The sequence below is a fragment of the Mytilus californianus genome, unplaced genomic scaffold (genome assembly GCF_021869535.1).
Source record: "Mytilus californianus isolate M0D057914Y unplaced genomic scaffold, xbMytCali1.0.p SCAF_8, whole genome shotgun sequence".
NCBI classification, from domain to species: Eukaryota; Metazoa; Mollusca; class Bivalvia; order Mytilida; family Mytilidae; genus Mytilus; species Mytilus californianus.
The window spans coordinates 99,447,584-99,469,299 of record NW_026262734.1 but is presented as its reverse complement, the minus strand read 5'-3'; the positions used below and the strand labels follow the sequence as shown (position 1 = coordinate 99,469,299).

Below are 21,716 nucleotides of genomic sequence, written 5' to 3'. Positions count from 1 at the left end.
ACCACCTTTGATTTTCTAGTGCCTATACAAAACAAAAGAAGTTTCAATCATTCATCAGTTATATCTGAAACTTATATAGACAATAACATGAGACTGTAAAACATCAAAATCTAGATATAATCTCAATTGTAATGTATTTACAGGTGACCTTAACATCATTCAGGAGCTTTTGATTAAAACAAATTTATAAAATAGTTCGTTAAACACCAAGTTCAAGATTAAAATAAAATTTCAAGAACCTTGTTCCAGGTTAAAAACATGCAATAAAAACTTTCAAAGCATTTTGTGTTCCTACCGACCAACAAAGCAGACAACAATGGGGTAGTGGTATGCCGTTAAGTTTTCCAGAACTTCATTGAAGCAATCCACATAGAGTTAAATGGTAAACAACAGTATCACAACAACATAAATATTCCGTATCAACTTCACAAAAAATTACATAATGGTCTTGAATTATAGATTCTAGGTACTGAAGATGTTTATCATTTCAACTACGTGTTGAATATTCCATCTTTTGTCCTTGTGTATTTTGAACTGTTACTGTTTATTCATTTTTGATTATAAACGTATGACGTGGATTGGTTCTTATATATCCCACCATTTTGTTATTATGCTTTGATCAATTTTGAGTTCTTGTCTTTCATTTTTGCTTAACATATGTTTGCGCCTGTCCCAAGTCAGGAGCCTCTGGACTTTGATAGTTTTTGTATGTTTTTTAATTTTAGTTCATTTATATGTTTTGGAGTTTAATGTGACGTTCATTTTCACTGAACTAGTACACAATTTTATTTAGGAGCCAGCTGAGGACCATTTCCAGGTGCGGAATTTTCTCGCTGAGTTTAAGACCCATTGGTGGCCTTCGGCTGTTGTCTGCTCTTTGGTCGGGTTGTTGTCTTTTTGACATATTTCCCATTTCCATTCTCAATTTATTATGCCATTTTGTTTTTTGTTGAAACAGTCATTCGTATTATAGTGATTGACACTGTATTACAATGTTTACTGCTGTGCCCTATTGTTGACGTTTTTACCTATTATGTCAGTTTGTAATGTTCAAACATTGTCAATATAATGGAGTTATATGCGACTGTTAAACAAGTGAAAGGTATAGCTACCTATAAAAACGAGGTTTAATCCACCGTTTTCTACATAAGGAAATGTGTGTACCAAGTCAGGAATATGACCGTTGTTTCTATTCGTTAGATGTGTTTGAACTTTTGATGTTGGCATTTTATAAAGTACTTTTCCCTTTTTGTTATTTAATTTTTAAAGATAAAGAAAAACATAACAATGGCGTAACCCTGTATATGCTATATGTGCTTCTCCCAAGTCAAAAGCATGAATTCAATTGTGATTTTTTGCTGCTGTCTTTCATATTTTTGTATCGACTATACCGTATTATTTTTATTTTCAATGTTGTAACGTAGACGCAAAAGACGCTAAATCCCTCCACATTATACAAATGTTATATTTGTGCCTGTCCCTGGCGTGTGTTGCTGCTTATCAAAGATTTAAGAAGATGTAGTATGAGTGCCAATGAGACAACTCTCAATCCGAGTCACAATTTGTAAAAGTAAATCATTATACATGTAGGTAAATGTACGGTCTTCAACACGGAGCCTTGACTCACATCGAATAGCAAGCTATAAAGGGCACAAAAAATTACTAGTGTAAAACCTTTCTAACGGGGAAACCATAATGTATGTTCAACTTCCTAGGTCAAAGGTCAAGGTCAAAAACTTTGGTTTTAGTTGACAACCCCATGTCCTTTGGTAAAAATCGTGTCCGCTCTATATCGTGAAAACCGTTATGATTTCAAAGTTTATACTTGATATGTATATAAACAAACACCAGAGGGTGTGTCATAATTTATGTACAACTTCTTTGGTCAAAGGTCAAGGTCAAAAACTTTGGTTTTAGTTGACAACCCCATGTCCAATGATAAAGATACAAATGTTTTACCACACATTATTCACAGCAAGGCCCACAGAGATGACTCCCATCTCAATGATATCTAGTATCATATAGAAAGACACACTATAAAATATCAATTGAAATGACTTAAGTCAATCAAAAGACATATTACCACAAGTGAACATACACTAAACGAATAAATTTGATCTATGACACAATGTAAATACAAAATCAATAAAATAAGGGGTGAGATGTTAAACAAATTCAGAAAGACAACCATAACCTTGAACAAAATGCCGTAAAATCAAATAATGTACACAGGTAGATGAAAATAACTTTGTTGTAAGTTATACATACAGTGATGGAGAACGAACTGATTTATTTTCTTACTTGCTTTGAGTTTATTCTTTTGTAGATAAATAAGGATGTTTCGTTTCTTTTTTTAAGTTGTTGTACATTTTTCAATTTGAAGCGTTTTATTGCTTGGTATACGGTATGGGTCTTGATCATTGTTGAAAGTCGAATGATGACTTATAGTTGCTGACTTTAATGTCATCTGGTGAAATGATGTGTCATTGTAAATTTTTTCAAAAATGTTTGTTATTAGTCTTCTGCTACATTATATATCTTCTCTTCTATCTAAACAAAATAGGAAAAGATAAAATATAAAATATATATAAAATATTGATGGGTAGTACATCAGGGAATGTTTAGTATTGGAATGAATAATAGGTTGATTATCGATTCATAATATGATATTAAAGTTGTTTTTGTTCTGGGTCCAAATTCAAGTATATTCCTTCAGTATCTAAATGCTAGAAAAGATCACCACTCTTTTACGCATCTGGAACATCAAGAGTTGCATATGGGTCTGGTATCTTTAACATGTTTTTGTACCTATTATGAATTGCCGTTGATTTTTATACATCCCTACCTGTTTGTTTTTTAACAGTAGTCAGCACTCCTGTGTTGACATGAAATATTAATAATACGGTAATTTCCTTTTAAAAGGTACGTGTAGGACTAGTCCTGAATATAATTTAATTCACTCAAGAGTTATTTTTAAAATTTCATTCTATCTTCACTATAATAGAAGATTTAAAAATTATTCTGACAAAATTATAAATGCATAAATTTGCCTTAGAAACACAGTTTTACAAAAAAGAAAAGTTAATTTTTCGAAACACTAAGATTTGTTAACCCTAATTCCTAAGGCATAGATGACCATATCAAGAGTTGACACAAATATTTGGAATTTATGGTTTGTAATGCTCTTAAAAGAATGAATGAGATTTTATAAAGACAACATGAGAGACATGCCTACCAAAGTATAAGCCCGGTTTCTTAAATGAGTTTTTACGTCTTTAATTTATCATTGAAAATTCTATTATAATGTTCGTGGTATGTTTGGATACATCATGTAACTGTTTGATGACTAAGATTTGGTTTGAAATTATACACCAAACTCTTCCAAAATTTACATCGTTGAATTGAAGCATTTTCATTAGAGTTTCCTTATATTAGGTTTTCTTGAAACATTTACTATGCATTGCCTTTTCTTACAAATCGTGTTGAGCAAGATATTTGTGTTACTAAAGGTTATATGTCGTTTCCAATTTTGACGTTGCTTCAACGATATTTGCAGCGTAGAAGCTTTTCACTTAAATTCCAATATAAAAGACCGTACAATTATTGTTCTCCTAGAAGGATTTCGTTTTGCAGAGATTTTCGAAGTTCTTACATTAAAAAATGTTCTTTGATTATTCATTCTTTTAATTCAATAAATCTAATTGAATACTGACTCTATCTGTGTGTATATTCCTGATAACATTTAATTCATGCTGCTATACCAGATCATTCATCGTCAGTTCGCAATATTTGACGCTAGTTACTTATTCTTTCATATCGATAACTGTTCTTGATAAACCAAATGACAGCACAATCATGTGTACATGTACATATACAGTTAACATTTGAACTTCTTAAGCATATTAAGGTAAACCTTAATATTTGAAACGTACTTATTTGTTTTACATTGTCATTTCGGGGCCTTTTATAGCTGACTATGCTGTATGGGATTTGCTCATTTTTGAAGGCCTTATGGTGACCTATAGTTGTTGATTTCTGTGTCATTTGGTCTCTTGTGAGAATTGTCTCATTGGCAATCACACCTTTTTTTATTTAAATGTTTTAAATTTAGTATAAATATATATCTCATACTAACTCAACCGATGCATGAAATATATTGAACAGTATAACTAAAAAACTGAGACTTTGATGATGATTTTATTTTTGCAAACAGTACTTGCAACCATAGACTTTACAGTTTGACGGGTACTTGAATGATCGATGACTGGTCGGTATCGGATGTTTGACTGATCGATGACCCGTTTAATTCGTCAGATATGTCAAATAAGCTCTGTGAGGGTAACCGAGACAATGGTAAGCGATCGATTAGTCAATTTATTATATGCATGGATCAGACTTATACGTATATACTTAAACTCCATAGTATTTACATGCGATCAACGCGGATCTCTACAAACCTTTAATTCCTTTCATCTTGTTAACTTATTTTGATTCGAGTGTTACTGATGAGATGAGTCTTTTGTAGACGAAACGCGTATCTGGTGTACAAATTTCAATCATATTGTCTATGATAAGTTTATTTATCCGATAACGTGAAATCGACTTGTTGGCAATAGCATATTACATAAAAAATACATATTTCTTTGATTGCATTATATGTATTTTGGTTTTTTTTTACTATTGGTTCTTTTATATTTGCTTAATAGATTAAATAATTGCAGAATAATTACATGCTCAGTATGTTTCTGTATCACTAAAAAGAGGTAAAATATGTAATCATTTGAAAAAAAAGTACCCTGTTTAGCAAATCATCCATTTTAATGTCACTAGATGATAAAATGAAAATAATATAACAGTAAAAATACTCAAATATAGAAAAAAGATGTGGTAGGATTACCAATGAGACAACTCTCCACAAGAGACAAAATGACACAGAGTTTAACAACTATAGGGCACCGTACGGCCTTCAACAATGAGCAAAGCCCATACCGCACAGTCAGCTATAAAAGGCCCCGAAATGACAATGTAAAACAATTTAAGATTTAGAATGAAATCATTTCTTTTTTTTTATTTGAAATCATGATCCGACATTGGTTTTTAGCACTTATTTTAACATCCAGATTGATTGTTTTTCATAAAATGTGATAAATATACAAGATAAACTACTACAATTTTGTTCACATGTTTTAAAAAAAGCCAATAGGCCTATTTATTCTTTTCATAAAAATCAACGCACTTGTATTTGCAATCAGTCATTTCAACTATTTAAGCAATGAAACAGCTATGGGAAATCGTGGATGCGGTAATAAAAATTATAATGGTGAAAGACTAGCAGAACTATTACATGTATTATACCCCTTACAACTATGTAAAAGGAAGGCCAATATTTCAACATCATAACATTCATAAATTAGCATAGTGCCCTTCTAACCAAAGAGACAAGAACCAAACAGATCACATCATGATAAATTGAATGTGGAAACGATACCTGTTGGATGTTAAAGTCAAGAGAGGAGCTGATGTAAGAAGTGATCACCATTTGGTAAAAACTGACATTAAACTCATACTCAAGGCAAATCGAAAGAACACTAGATCTTGAAAGCAGTTTGACATATGCAAGATGAAAGAGAGCAAAGTAAGAAAAGAATATACAACCTTGATTGGAAATAGATATCGACTTTAAGAAAACATACATGATGAAGAAGACACATATAATTGATGATAAATGGGGGAAAATCCCTGAACTATTCGCTAAAAGTGCAGAAGAAAATATTGGATTTAAACAAAAGCAGAAACATAAAGATCAGATCACACCTAGAACATGGAACACTATTATTAGAAGAAATACAAAGAAGAGTTGAATGAGGCAAAATCACAACGTCAATAGGAAAGATGCCAACATGAATACAGCCAAATACACAAAAATTTCAATAGAATGGTACGTAATGACAAGCTAACATACATGGGTTGTCTTGCTGAAAAGGCAGAAAAAAGCGGCTAGCAAAGGTGAACAGAACAATCTCTAATATCACCAAAACTATTTTGGGCAAAAACAAAGCATCACAACATCTCTGTAAAGGACAAGCAAGGGAATTTGTAAACATCGGAAAATGAACAAGAACAAACATAGAGAGAACATATCAGCGAGCTACTTAAAAAAACCAACCCCCACAGAACTCCCATTTATAGCAGAAAATAAAAATGAACGTGAAATCAACATATGTTGAAATGCAGGAGATACTATCTGCAATCAAAAGTTTAAAAAATGGAATTACCTGGAAATGACTTTCTCAACGCCGAACTGTTTGAAATTGACCCAGGCTTATCTGCCATCCTGCTTCATGATATCTTTATATACATCTGGAAAGGCTCAGATAACATACAATTGGAATAATGGCACTATAATCCAAATACCAAAAATAACTTAATTATTGTAACAACTGGCGCGGCATTACACTACTTTCCATCCCAAGAAAGATGATGGCAAACACTATTATCAGAAGTATTGCATCTCCATTGATGACCTCCAGCGAAATGAACTTGAAGGTTTTCGCCCGATGAGAGGTTACGTCTACCAGATATTTACATTAAGAAATATTATAGAACAATGGAAAGAATGGCAACAGCAGCTGTATATAAAGTTTGGCGACTTCAAAAAAGCATTTGACAGCACCCACAGGAATAGTTTTTGAAAAATAGTACGATCATATGGCTTTCGAAAAATTCTAATAAAACTCATAAAAACATTCCAAATTTTGGTACAGTGATATATACTTCCTAGTAAAAAAAGGATTAAGACAAGGATGTTTCATGTCATCGACACTTTTCATCGTAGTCATAGACCGAATAATGTTAAAAAAAAAAACAAAACAGGACTTATTGGGCTTAAAATCAACATTAAGAAAATGAAATCATGACGCTCATGTAAACAAACCAAGGTCAGTTTTACTGGATAGAAACACATCTTCATAATGTGACACCTTCACATACATTGACACCACAGATACTTCAAATGCTTGAACACAATCTGACATCAAAAGGCGAGTATCTAAGGCAAGGTCAGCTCTTAACACCCTGCAGGCTGTATGGAGATCTGGGCAATATACAATTCGAATCAAACTTCAACTTTACAGCAGCTGTGTCTTGACAGTACTTTTGTATCGTTCAGTATGTTGAAAGATGACAGACCACACAAAACAAGCTGTCTCTATTCCGTACCATAAGCCCCAAAAGGGTTCTGCGAATCGTTTTGCCACAGGAAATTTCAAACCAGAACCTTCTTACCAGATGCCAACAAGCTGGATGTAGATTGGACATTACCTACGGAAAGACCAGGAAGATATCACTACGACAGCACTCAACTGAAACCCAAAAGGTAAAAGAAGAAGAGGAAAGCCCAAAATGAAGTTGAGGAGAACTGTAGGAGCAGAGGTTAGTAAACATCAACGGACATGTGGCATACTACAGAAAACTGCCAACGAACGACAAAATGGAAAATCTTTGTAACTGCCCTACACCAAATAATGTACCGATGGCGGTTACGTTATTAAGATGATTGATATGTTAAGACAATATTAAACTTTCTCCCAAACGTGTATTAGTTTCTCTGGCCTTATTCATCAACAGCAATATCAAAGGAGGATCTTGATGGGACCAGTTTTGTGGATTAATCATTTTGTACACCAGGAATGGTTTGTTTTTCAAATAAGAGCAAAAATACTAAAATTTTGTTCGCATTGTTTTTAAAAATGACAATATTTCTTCTTATTATGAAAAGAATTACACTCCTTTTTGCAAATAGTCATTTTAAGTCCATTCATATAAGTTATTTGAGTTTTTTTTTATAAAGTTGAAGAAACAAATAAATACAGATGGTTATTGTACTGAACAAGAGAGAGTCTAATTTTTCATTTTATTGAATTGGATTGAAATTATTTACCGTCTTTGGATATAACTATAATTGTACATCGGGATGGGTTATTCTTCAAAAAATATCATGAATTTTATATTTCGTCGCATCTTTAAAATGTGTCCCTTCCATATTTGTTAATTCTTTCGAAAAATTTACACCGACATTTGCAATTCTTGATTATCAGATTTTTTAGATAATTTTTAGCAATCGTAAATAACATTCTTCTTGTCCTACCTCCATGACAAATATGTTGTTGTCGCCGCAGATAAATCCCCAAACAACATCGTATTTGTGTTTAAATTACATTACATGAACTGCCTGATAATTGAATTAGGTATTGACAACTCACTTAGAAATTCAACATATACCCCCACGACAATTACTAAAGAGTAAGTTCTGGATAATCATAGGTCTGCTCTATGTTTCTTTGGAATTTCAACCAAAAATGAAGAACTAGATTTTCTATTACTGTATTGGATACCTTAACTATATACGTAAGTGTCCTTACAAACAACGGTATATTGCGAGGTCCTTCCAAGTGTTCCACGAAACCTCTTTCTTAATTATTATAACCAATTTTATCAGCAATCAAAGCCGGGCTTCATTTTATTGTGAAACTGTCTGTTCTAGAGGTGGTGTGAATCAGATGTGAATACTAAAAATTACAAAGCTCTTTAAGAGTACATACAATCTAAGCCTCTTTCATCTTGCTAAAGTATTACTTTTCTACACTTAAAACAAGTATTCCCAATTCCAAACCTAAAGACAAATTGAAAGTGTTGGTATGATTTTGTTTCATAAAAAGAATGGTCAATGTAAATACAAGTATCTTGTCTTAGAGATGGATACATCTTTCTTTGTTATAAAATCCCTCTGATTCAAACAAAACATTTTCTGAAACTGATACTATTAAGAAGATGTTAGATTTCTTGATTGACAACATATTTGTTACGTTTGGCGGGCGTGTTTCTCAACAAACTACCGGCATTCTCATGGATAACAAACTCCGGCATTCTCATGGAAAACAAACTGTGCCACTATTCTTGTCGACTTGTTTCTTTATTCTAATGAGGCTAACTTACTTCATACATGAACTTCTCAGGAAGAAAAAAAAAATAGCAATATCCTTTAACTTTACTTTCCGCTATAAAGATGATGTCCTCTCACTAAATAATACAAAATTAGGTGACTGTGTTGAACGCATCTATCCGATCGAACTAGGGATAAAGAATACAAGAGATACAGTTAAGTCTGCCTTATATCTTTAATCACATCTAGAGGTCGGTCGAAAACAAAACCTTACGACAAAAGAGATGGTTTCAGCTTCCCAATCGTGAACTTTCTATTTCTATGTAGCAACTTTCCAGCAGCGCCTGCATACGGAGTATATTTCTCCGAATTGATACAATATTCCCGGTCTTGTATTTCTTAACATGATTCCATGATAGAGGGTTACTGCTCACAAGGAAGCATTAAAGCTCGAGTTCCAAATGGTGAAGTTGAAATCATCCCTTCGTAAATTTTACGGCCGCCATCACGAGTCGGTTGACCGTTATAGAATATCCGTTACACAGATAATATCGGATATCCTTATGTCGTAACTACAATCCCGTTCCCTTTTCACGAATGTGACCTACCGAATTAAACTATTTACAGGGTTTGTAATAAAACGAGAAACACGACAGGTGCCACATGTCAAGCAGGATCTGCTTACCCTTCCTTTCGGAGCACCTTTAATTTTTGGTGGGGTTCGTGTTGCTTAATCTTTATTTTTCTAGGTTGAGTTTTGTGTACTATTGTTTGTCTTTCTCCTTTTTTTGCCATGGCGTTGTCAGTTTATTTTTTATCTATGAGTTTGAATGTCCCTCTCGTGTCTTTTGTTCCTCTTTTAGAACTCATCAGGTATGATATCACAATATACGCGGGTTATTCAGTGTACACCACATTTTTGATGTTATTTCTTCATAATTTGATTTTGGATGTAACGCGTCTTCTAATTGGCTGACAGTGTTTTGTTAATCAGTTCATAGACATAATTTTGTCATGTGACCATGACGTCATCAACGTTTTTTTTCAGGATTTTCTGCGGTTTAAAATGGAATTTAGAATTAAATTATAAGAAAAAAACTGTAATATTTTTGCTGTCTATTCGAAATAACAACAAAAAAGTTGTGCACACTTTAAAATAACCGGATACGGGTTATTCAGCGTGCACCACATTTTTGATGTTATTTCTTCATAGACAGAAAAAATATTACAGTCATTCCTTAAATAATTTAATTTTAGACGAAACGTGTCTTCTGATTGGCTGACAGTGTTTTGTTTATCATCTCATTAACATAATTTTGTCATGTGACTGTGACGTCATTAACGTTTTTCCATGATTTACGCCGGTTTAAAATGAAATTTAGAATTAAATTATAAGGAATGACTGATTGCTAAAAAGTAACTCCTAAGGTTGCAAGTACAGGAGTCAGTTCACAAAAAAAAAAAAAAAAACTTACGACTAAGATTGATCGTAAGTCATGAACAATTCAGTGTACTTACGATTGATTTTAATCGTAAATTCTTGTGTGTTGTGTGAAACCGACTCTTGAATTTTGACAACATTTTTAGTGATAAAACAATTTGACAAAAGTGAATACAAGATCGTGGTGAGTGACACAGGCTCGTTAGGGTAATTAGTTTAATCATTGATTGTAGAAATAACAGATATATAGAAACACATCTTACATGTATATCACTGTTCTTTTTTAGAGGTTGTTGGCTAAAGAGGAAAATCATGATACACTATTCGGTAAGATACTTAACTAAGATTAAAGACATGTAATGTAGGAAATGGAGAAACAAGGAAATTTATTTTATTAACGTATGTGACAAATGTATAAAGCATTTCAAAAGAGAAAATTTACATTAAAAATATTTTCCGACTTTACATTTGATAACTGCATGTACATTAGTTTTGAAAACGGACTTATTGGTTTGATAGCTGTATTACATACCACGCCTCGTTGGGGATGTATATCATATTCAGATATATTTCGTTTTGGTAACGTACAGGGTCCCAAATACGATAGAAAGATATCTTGGGAATGTAACCAGTATAAATACAAATGGATACAAACATTCGTATGTTTATGCTGATATCCATTGATAATTAAGAATAATTTCTTTGTATTCAAATGAAAGTTTTGTCATTTTTCTTTTGATTTGTTGAATCTTATTCATATCTTTTTTTCTAATTTCCTAATTGTTTTTAAAACACAAGGGTATTTTACTCTGATGCCCAAAATTGCATTTTTACAGGCTTCAAAATGAGGCGTACATGATACATTTTGTACCATCGCCTGCTCTTGATTCAAAACATATTTTGAGACGGTAATCAAATTTGTAAAATATGTAGATATGTTTAAATCTTTAGTTTTATTAACGCGACAAAAATATACTTTACATATTTGTAAAAATGTTGTTTTGATGTTTTCAGATTCCCAGAATGTTGAAATTATGTTTTGGAAAGAACAAGAAGACCTTTTTGTTGATACACCTGTAGTTAACGTGATTTCACAGATCCTTCAATCAGAAAATAGTGTCTTAATAGTAGGAGAACCAGGTATCGGTAAGAGCATGTTGTTGCATCAAGTTTCTTTGAAACTACAAAAGAAGCTTGATTATAATATAATTCCATGTACTGGTATAAAGGATATACTACAACATTACAAAGAAGACAAAAGACAGATGTTTGTTATAGATGACATTTATGGACGATTCACAGTCAGTTTGCCTGATATTGAGCATTGGATAAAAAATGAAGACTTGTTTAAACGAATTCTGGAAAAGAAGAAGACAAAAATAGCAGCAGCATGTCGATTGGATATTTTCAGTGATAAAAAAGTTCAAGTATCGTGTACTGTTTTCAAATCGAATATTTTTAACTTGTCTGTAAAATATGCAAGAGAGGACAAATTAGCGATCTGTAAAAAGTATTTATCTGAAACTAATATACAGCTGTTAAAAGATCAAAAGGTAGATTTTACACCACTGATGTGTTATCTTTATTCAAAAAACGAAACTTTTAATCTGACTGATTTTTTAGAATGTCCTTTCGAAACGTACAAAAAGGAATGGGACAAGTTAAAAGAATTTGATCCATACAAATATTGTTCACTATTCTTATGTGTAATTTATAATGGCATCATGAAGGAATCGTTTTTTGATATATATAATGAAAATAATAGCATAAAACAAACGGCCTTGGAACACATTTTTGAAATCTGCGAAATCAACCGTGGTACATCTAGATGTAAAATTAAGACAGTTTTGGACAGCATAATAGGAACTTATGTTTGGAAAAAAAGAATTGAATATAGGGTCATTCATGATCAAATGTTTGATTTTATGTGTTGTTATTTCGGTAACAAGGATACAATGGTCAGATGTATATTGCGTTATTCAGATATCAGAGTTTTCAATCAACGGACACAGCTTGAATCCTTAAATGAACATCATGGCAAATTTACTATTATGATATCAAAGAAGTATGAAAAGGAATATTTCACGAGAATAAAAAGCGAGATACAACTTGGAAAATTAAATCAATGTTTTTATAATACACAAATGAAGTATGCAGATTATAGAACTTCCTTCCTCAAAATGTTAAAGTCTATTGACGACAAGTTACTTATTGCACAAATAAACCAAAGAAAAACCAATCGCTTAAACCATCGAATTGCAAAATTACTTGAAACAATGGAATCTGGAAATTGTTCAGATGATGATGATGATGATGATGATGATGATGATGATGATGATGATAATGATGATGATGATGATGATAATGGTGATGATCATTTGACGGAAGGACCTTTTATAAAATCATGCTTGTGGGGATATTACGAAATATTTCAATACTTTATTTCCAAAAATGTTGATATTAAGAATTGTGAGTCGCTGTACTCACCTCTGACAGCTGCTTGTGCCGGAGGAAATGAGCAGATAGCAAAATTACTTATAGACAAAGGAAGTAATATAAACCAGATTGATGGTATGGGAAAGACACCTCTGACTGCTGCTTGTAAAGGAGGACATGAGCAACTAGTACAGTTACTTATAGACAAAGGAAGTCATGTTAACCATGACAATATAAAGGGGCAGAGTCCTCTGACAGTTGCTTGTAAAGAAGGACATGAGAAGATAGTACAGTTACTTATACAAAACGGAGGTGATGTAACCCAGGCTGGTGGTAATAGACAGACACTTCTGACAGCTGCTTGTAAGGGTGGGAATGAAAAGATAGTACATTTACTTATAGGCACCGAGAATGAGGTTAACCTGGTTGATCTTTTTGGACAAACACCTTTGACGGCTGCGTGTGACGTAGGGAATGAGAAGATAGCACAGTTACTTATAGAGAAAGGGAGCGATGTAAACCAGGTTGATCAAAGGGGACAGACACCCCTTATAGCTGCAAGTAATAGTAGAAATGTAAAGATTGTACAGTTACTAATAGACAAAGGAAGTGATATAAACCAGATTGGTATGTTAGGGCAAACATCTCTAACAACTGCTTGTATGAGAGGAAATGAGAAGATAGTAAAGTTACTTATAAGCAAAGGTAGCGATATTAACCTTGTTGGTCATATTGGGCACACCCCACTGACAGCTGCTTGTAAGAGTGGAAATTCGACGATAGTTCAGTTACTTATAGACAATGGAAGTGAGGTTAACAAGGTTATTCATTTAGAGGATACCCCTCTGACAGCTGCTTGTCGTGGTGAAAATGAGAATATAGTACGGTTACTTATAGACAAAGGAAGTGATGTGAACCTAGCTGATGGTAATGGACAGACACCTCTTATATCTGCTTGTAAGTCAGGAAATGAGAAGATGGTACATTTGATTTTAGAAAAAGATGGTGAAGTTAACCAGGTTGATCATATGGAACAAACACCACTGATAACTGCTTGTGAGTTAGGATATGAGAAGATAGTACATTTACTTTTAGACAAAGGTAGTGAGATTAATAAATTTGATCGTATGGGACAGACACCTCTGATAGCTGCTTGTTTTGGAGAAAAAAGGAGGATAGTACAGTTACTTATAGACAAAGGAAGTGAGGTTAATCAGGTTGATGCTTTGGGACAGACTCCTCTGACAGCTGCTTGTGATGTAGGCAACGAGAAGATAGTACATATACTTATAGACAAAGGAAGTGAGGTAAACCGAGTTGATCGTGTTGGAAATATACCTCTGATAGCTGCTTGTAACGCACAAAATGAGAAGATAGTCCAGTTACTTATAGACAATGGAAGTGAGATTAACGAGGTTGACGATTCGGGACATTCACCACTGATAACTGCTTGTTATAAAGGAAATGAAAATATTGTAAAGCTACTAATAGACAAGGTGAGTGAGATAAACCAGGTTGATGGTAAAGAACAGACACCTCTGACAGCTGCTTGTTATGGAGGTAATGATAAGATAGTACAGATACTTTTAGACAAAGGAAGTGATTTTAACCAGGTTTCTGGTTTTGGGCAGACACCTCTGACAACTGCTTGTTTTGGAAGAAATGAGATGACGGTACAGTTACTTATAAACAGAGGAAGTGAGATTAACCAGGTTGATCGTTTGGGACAGACACCTCTGACAGCTGCTTGTTTTGGAAGTAATGAGAAAATAATACAGTTACTCATAGATGAAGGAAGTGAGGTTAACATGGTGAATGGTTTGGGCCAAACACCTCTGATTGCTGCTTGTTTGGAAAGAAATGAGAAAATAGTACAGCTACTTATATACAATGGAAGTGATGTGAATCAGGCTGATAAAAATGGACAAACACCTCTGATGGCTGCTTGTGTCAGTAGAAATGAGAAAATAGTACAGCTACTAATAGACAAAGGAAGTGGTGTTAACAAGATTGATAAAAATGGACAGACACCTCTGATCGCTGCTAGTTTTGGAGGCAATGAGAAGATAGTAGATATACTTATAGAAAAGGGAAGTGATGTTAACCAGATCGATCGTAAGGGACAGACACCTCTGATAGCTGCTTGTTATGGCGTAAATGTGAAAATAATACAGTTTCTTATAGATAAAGGAAGTGAGATTAACAAGGTTGATTTTTTGGGACAGACACCTCTGACAGCTTCTTGTGGGATAGGCAACGAGCAGATAGTACAGTTACTTATAGACAAAGGTTGTGAATATGGCCAGGTTGATTGTTTTGGACAGACACCTCTGATAGCTGCTTGTTATGGAAGAAATGAGAAGGTTGTACAATTTTTTATAGACAAAGGAAGTAAAGTTAATGAGGCTGATAGTTTTGGGCAAACACCTCTGACAGCTGCTTGCTATGGAGGGAATGAAAATATAGTACAATTACTTATAGACAGAGGAAGTGATGTGAATCAGGTTGATGGAAAAGGACAGACACCTCTGATGGCTGCCTGTTATGGACGGAATGAGAAGATAGACCAGTTACTCATTGATAAAGGTAGTGAAGTTGACCAGTTTCCTGGTTTGGAAAAGGCACCTCTAATGGCTGCTTGTTTTGGGAGAAATGAAAATATAGTACAGCTTCTTATAGATGAGGGTAGTAATGTAAACAAAATTGATTGTAAAGGGCACACACCACTGACAATTGCTTGCAAAGGAGGCTGTGAGAAAGTAGTAAAGTTACTTATACTGAAAGGAAGTAGGGTTAATCTGGTTGGTGGTAAAGCGCAGACACCTCTGACAGCTGCTTGTGAAGTAGGAAATGATAGGATAGTCCAGTTACTTATAGAAAAAAGAAGTGATGTTAACCAGGTTGATGGTATAGGGCATACACCTCTAACCATTGCTTGTGAGGTAGGAAACGAGAAGATAGTACAATTACTTATACGCCATTCAAGTGATGTTAACCAGTTTGATGGTAAAGGGCATCCACCTTTGGCAGCTGCCTGTAATGGAGGAAATGAGAAAATAGTACAGTTACTGATAGGCAAAGGAAGTGAGGTGAATCAGGTTGATGGTAACGGATATACACCTCTGACAATTGCTTGTTGTATAGGAAACGAGCAGTTAGTACAGTTTCTTATACGCAATGGAAGTGAGGTTAACAAGGTTGGTGGTAAAGGGCATCCACCTCTGACAGCTGCTTGTAAAGAAGGAAATGAAAAGATAGTGCAGTTACTAATAGACAAAGGAAGTGATGTTAACCAGGTTGATGGTATGAAGCAGACACCCCTGACAGCTGCTTGTGAAGAAGGAAATAAAAAGACAATACAGTTACTAATAGACAAAGGAAGTGATGTTAACCAGGTTGATTCTAAAGGGCATACACCTCTGACATCTGCTTGTTGTTTAGGAAACGAACAGTTAGTACAGTTTCTTATACGTAATGGAAGTGAGATTAACAAGCTTGGTGGTAAAGGACATACACCTCTGACCGCTGCTTGTAAAGGAGGAAATGAGAAGATAGTACAGTTACTTATGGATAAAGGAAGTGAGGTTAACCAGGTTGATGGTTTAGGGCAGACACCTTTGACAGCTGCTTGTGAAATAGGAAATGAAAGCATAGTCCAGTTACTTTTAGAACAAAGAATTGATGTTAACCAGGTTGATGGTTTAGGGCAGACACCTCTGATAGCTGCTTGTGAAATAGGAAATGAACAGATAGTACAGTTTCTGAAAGATAAAGGAAGTGAGGTGAATCAGGTTAATTGTAACGGATATACACCTCTGACAATTGCTTGTTGTTTAGGAAACGAGCAGTTAGTAGAGTTTCTTATACGCAATGGAAGTGAGGTTAACAAGCTTGGGTATAAAGGACATACACCTCTGACAGCTGCATGTAAAGGTGGAAATGAGAAGATAGTACAATTACTTATGGATAAAGGAAGTGAAGTTAACCAGGTTGATGATTTTAAGCAGACACCTTTGACAGCTGCTTGTGAAATAGGAAATGAACATATATTACAGTTACTGATAGACAAAGGAAGTAAGGTGAATCAGTTTGATGGTAACGGATGTACACCTCTGACAATTGCTTGTTGTTTAGGAAACGAGCAGTTAGTACAGTTTCTTATACGCAATGGAAGTGAGGTTAACAAGCTTGGAGGTAGAGGACATACATCTCTAACAGCTGCTTGTAAAGGAGGAAATACAAAGATAGTACAGTTACTTATGGATAAAGGAAGTGAAGTTAACAAGATTGATGATTTTGGGCAGACACCTTTGACAGCTGCTTGTGAAATAGGAAATGAACATATATTACAGTTACTGATATACAAAGGAAGTGAGGTGAATCGGTTTGATGGTAACGGATGTACACCTCTGGCAATTGCTTGTTGTTTAGGAAACGAACAGTTAGTACAGTTTCTTTTAAGCAATGGAAGTGAGGTTAACAAGCTTGGAGGTAAAGGACATACGCCTCTAACAGCTGCTTGTAAAGGAGGAAATAAAAAGATAGTACAGTTACTTATGGATAAAGGAAGTGAAGTTAACAAGGTTGATGATTTCGGGCAGACACCTTTGACAGCTGCTTGTGAAATAGGAAATGAACATATATTACAGTTACTGATAGACAAAGGAAGTGAGGTGAATCAGTTTGATGGTAACGGATGTACACCTCTGACAATTGCTTGTTGTTTAGGAAACGAGCAGTTAATACAGTTTCTTATACGCAATGGAAGTGAGGTTAACAAGCTTGGTGGCAAAGGACATACACCTCTGACAGCTGCTTGTAAAGGAGGAAATGAAAAGATAGTACAGTTACTTATGGATAAAGGAAGTGATGTTAACCAGGTTGATGATTTTGGGCAGACTCCTTTGACAGCTGCTTGTGAAATAGGAAATGAACATATATTACAGTTACTGATAGACAAAGGAAGTGAGGTGAATCAGTTTGATGGTAACGGATGTACACCTCTGACAATTGCTTGTTGTTTAGCAAACGAGCAGTTAGTACAGTTTCTTATACGCAATGGAAGTGAGGTTAACAAGCTTGGTGGTAAAGGACATACACCTCTGACAGCTGCTTGTAAAGGAGGAAATGAAAAGATAGTACAGTTACTTATGGATAAAGGAAGTGAAGTTAACAAGATTGATGATTTTGGGCAGACACCTTTGACAGCTGCTTGTGAAATAGGAAATGAACATATATTACAGTTACTGATATACAAAGGAAGTGAGGTGAATCAGTTTGATGGTAACGGATGTACACCTCTGACAATTGCTTGTTGTTTAGGAAACGAACAGTTAGTACAGTTTCTTTTAAGCAATGGAAGTGAGGTTAACAAGCTTGGAGATAAAGGACATACGCCTCTAACAGCTGCTTGTAAAGGAGGAAATGAAAAGATAGTACAGTTACTTATGGATAAAGTAAGTGATGTTAACCAGGTTGATGATTTTGGGCACACACCTTTGACAGCTGCTTGTGAAATAGGAAATGAACATATATTACAGTTACTGATAGACAAAGGAAGTGAGGTGAATCAGTTTGATGGTAACGGATGTACACCTCTGACAATTGCTTGTTGTTTAGGAAACGAGCAGTTAGTACAGTTTCTTATACGCAATGGAAGTGAGGTTAACAAGCTTGGTGGTAAAGGACATACACCTCTGACAGCTGCTTGTAAAGGAGGAAATGAAAAGATAGTGCAGTTACTTATGGATAAAGGAAGTGATGTTAACCAGGTTGATGATTTTGGGCAGACACCTTTGACAGCTGCTTGTGAAATAGGAAATGAACATATATTACAGTTACTGATAGACAAAGGAAGTGAGGTGAATCAGTTTGATGGTAACGGATATACACCTATGACAATTGCTTGTTGTTTAGGAAACGAGCAGTTAGTACAGTTTCTTATACGCAATGGAAGTGAGGTTAACAAGCTTGGTGGTAAAGGATATACACATCTAACAGCTGCTTGTAAAGGAGGAAATGAAAAGATAGTACAGTTACTTATAGATAAAGGAAGTGAAGTTAACCAGGTTGATGATTTTGGGCAGACACCTTTTACAGCTGCTTGTGAAATAGGAAATGAACATATATTACAGTTACTGATATACAAAGGAAGTGAGGTGAATCAGTTTGATGGTAACGGATGTACACCTCTGACAATTGCTTGTTGTATAGGAAACGAGCAGTTAGTACAGTTTCTTCTAGGCAAAAAAAGTGAGGTCAACCAGGTTGATGGTCAGGGATTCACTCCTCTGATAAATGCTTGTTTTGTTGGAAGAAATGAAAAGATAGTACAGTTACTTATAGACAAAGGAATAAAGGTTAACCAGTCTGATGGTTTTGGACAAACACCTTTGATAGCAGCTTGTTTTGGACAAAATGAGAAGATAGTACAGTTACTTATAGACAAAGGAAGTGATATTAACCAGGTTGATAGTAAGGGACAGACACCTCTGATGGCTGCTCTTTATGGAGAAAATGAGAAGATAGTTCAGTTAATCAAAGAAAAAGACAGCGAGTTTCAAGAAATTGCATCTACTTGTAAGGAAGAAAATGAGGAAATACTATATTTACGTTTAGACCAAGGAAGTGAGATCAATCACGCAGGTGCTCTATGACAGACCTCCTTGCCAAATACTTGTCGACGAGGGCGTCAGATGGTAGTACAATTATCTGAGAGATATGGATGAGCTGTTTATCTGTCCAATGATAGGATAAAATCACCTCTGTTGTTAGAAAGAAAGAATAAGAGGATACCATAGTTATTTATAAGAAATGGAACTGACATATTAAATGAATTGAAATAAGGACATACGTAACCGAGAGCCACTTAAAAAAAAAGGTCGAACGAGAGCATGTGTTCAGTTTCTACCTGCGGACAGTATACTTAGAGGTTTTATGTTCATATTTTGTGATAATGCTTGTACCTGAAATTTCTAGAACATTTTTTACCCTATTGTTTCCAACTGGACAATTTTGTAAAACTTAATTAAACATATATATATATATATATATTGTGCTTCTCTATGACTATCAACATACTTTATTTCATTGTAAAATATATTTAGCACCAATTATATTGGCTAAAATTTTGTAATGCTGGGTTACTTTTTAAAACTTTTATGCCCTTAATCATTATTTCCTTCAAACTCATTTTTTAATTGATAGCAATACAAATTCGTTATTTGTTTGTTTTTCTTATTGTTTTGCATGTTTATAATTCTGATTTGATAACGATGTATTGTCATTGATGTCATTCTCAACTTGAGTTTGATTCTCCTCTGGTATCGTCTGCCTCTTTTCAACAGTACTTTAAAAACTTCATTATCATTTATACACCTACAGCTGAACAGAAATGTCCCGAGTAGATACTTGAAGTACATCATATAAAAGTACCTTGAATTTGTGCGTTGATTTATTTCTGTTGTTTAAGTTGTGATGTGCTTCCAGTACTTATCAATTTCAGTGATATTTATAACTAATCCAATATTCCTATATAATTATGTAATATATTCACAGCAGTAATCGTACAAAATTAAATGTTAGTCGATCGTTTGTTACTTTGAATATATAAGTATTGCCTGGTGTTGAGGTTTTCATATGATATGCATCTAACAATTTGTATTATTTTGGTACATATATAGATATTTTTATTTTGTATTAGTTAAATATTCCACCCTTATGATATTTAAAGTCTGTAATTTCTTTAGGATAACCAAAAATAACAACTTTATAAATCTTGATTATGCCAGCTAGCCAAACACCAAAACAATGACCATTAATAACGTATCGAAATACGACAAAATTTATTTTCAATTTCCACTTTGCTACTGAATTGGTAAGGTATATTTGTAAGCCTTAATTAATATAATTTGATATAAAGAACAACAATAACAGCGCTGTTCATCTGCTATTTGTAAAATGAATGAAAGGATTTATGATACGAATAAAAAAACTTCTTTTTCCTATTAAGACCTTTATCATGATGATTTCATCTACATCCTGTAAAAGGACTGTCTTAAATTGAAACATGTATTATTTTTGAGGATTTTTTATCAATGGATATAATTAAACATTTTAGATATGTATTTGTATGTTTATGTTTCGCTAATTTTTAATTATTGTCAAATATTATAACAATCCTGTAATTTTGAATTTGATACCAATAAAATATCTTTACTTTTATCTTTGACTGCATCGATAGTATCCATTGACACATATGATGATGCACAGTCCGACAGTTGTAGTCTCCACAGTGATACTGAAGCCAATCAATAGATCTCAGTTGGAAAGCATTGAACTACGTTGTTCTCGCCTCATGCATAACATACAATTGGTATAGTTCGGGCAATTTCTTTAAACCTTATATGCATATATTAAAATCAGTATTTTTTTCATCCACCTTTTGTAAACTGTTAGCGAGTCGTTCTATTATTCATGTCAAGAAGAGAAAATAATGGCCATCCGAAAAAAGATAAGCATGTGTTTACGGAACAAAATCAATATAAAAGTACATATTAAAATCCAAAACCTTTTAAAACAAAACAAGAGAAGAGTTCCAGCTGTACTAAGGCTTTTTGGAATACTAAGCAGTTCAGGTATCCTTGTATGGTTACACCGGTCATGAAGTTTCGACAAGTACAACTGCGGTCATAAATCACATTTCAATTGGTTATACGTCGCATTCCGTGATTTCTCAAACTAAAAAAAGAAATTGTTATTTATAACATAGATATTCTATACTGGTCATTCAAAATATGCTGATATAAAAAAAAAACGACATTATACTATGTTTTGAATTCGAAATACAGAGGCAAAAATAGAAAATACTTTGTTTAAAAAATATCAATCCAAAACTAT

The 21,716-nt window shown here is 34.0% G+C and overlaps 1 protein-coding gene across 8 annotated transcripts in view; it reads left to right on the top strand.

The window, feature by feature from the left end:
- LOC127710807 (uncharacterized) overlaps positions 1-21,041 on the top strand; it is a 69,573-nt gene extending 48,532 nt beyond the window's left edge. For 2 of the 8 annotated variants that reach the window (XM_052216765.1, XM_052216761.1), the window contains 3 exons: positions 10,670-10,709; positions 11,397-17,194; positions 17,492-21,041. In XM_052216765.1, coding sequence (XP_052072725.1) covers positions 10,670-10,709; positions 11,397-17,194; positions 17,492-19,474 — 7,821 coding nt within the window. In that variant the 3' untranslated portion in view covers positions 19,475-21,041. The remainder of the gene's footprint in view (positions 1-10,669; positions 10,710-11,396; positions 17,195-17,491) is intronic. The other 6 variants (XM_052216767.1, XM_052216762.1, XM_052216763.1 and 3 more) reach the window with 6 other exon arrangements.
- The last annotated feature ends 675 nt before the right edge of the window (positions 21,042-21,716 follow it).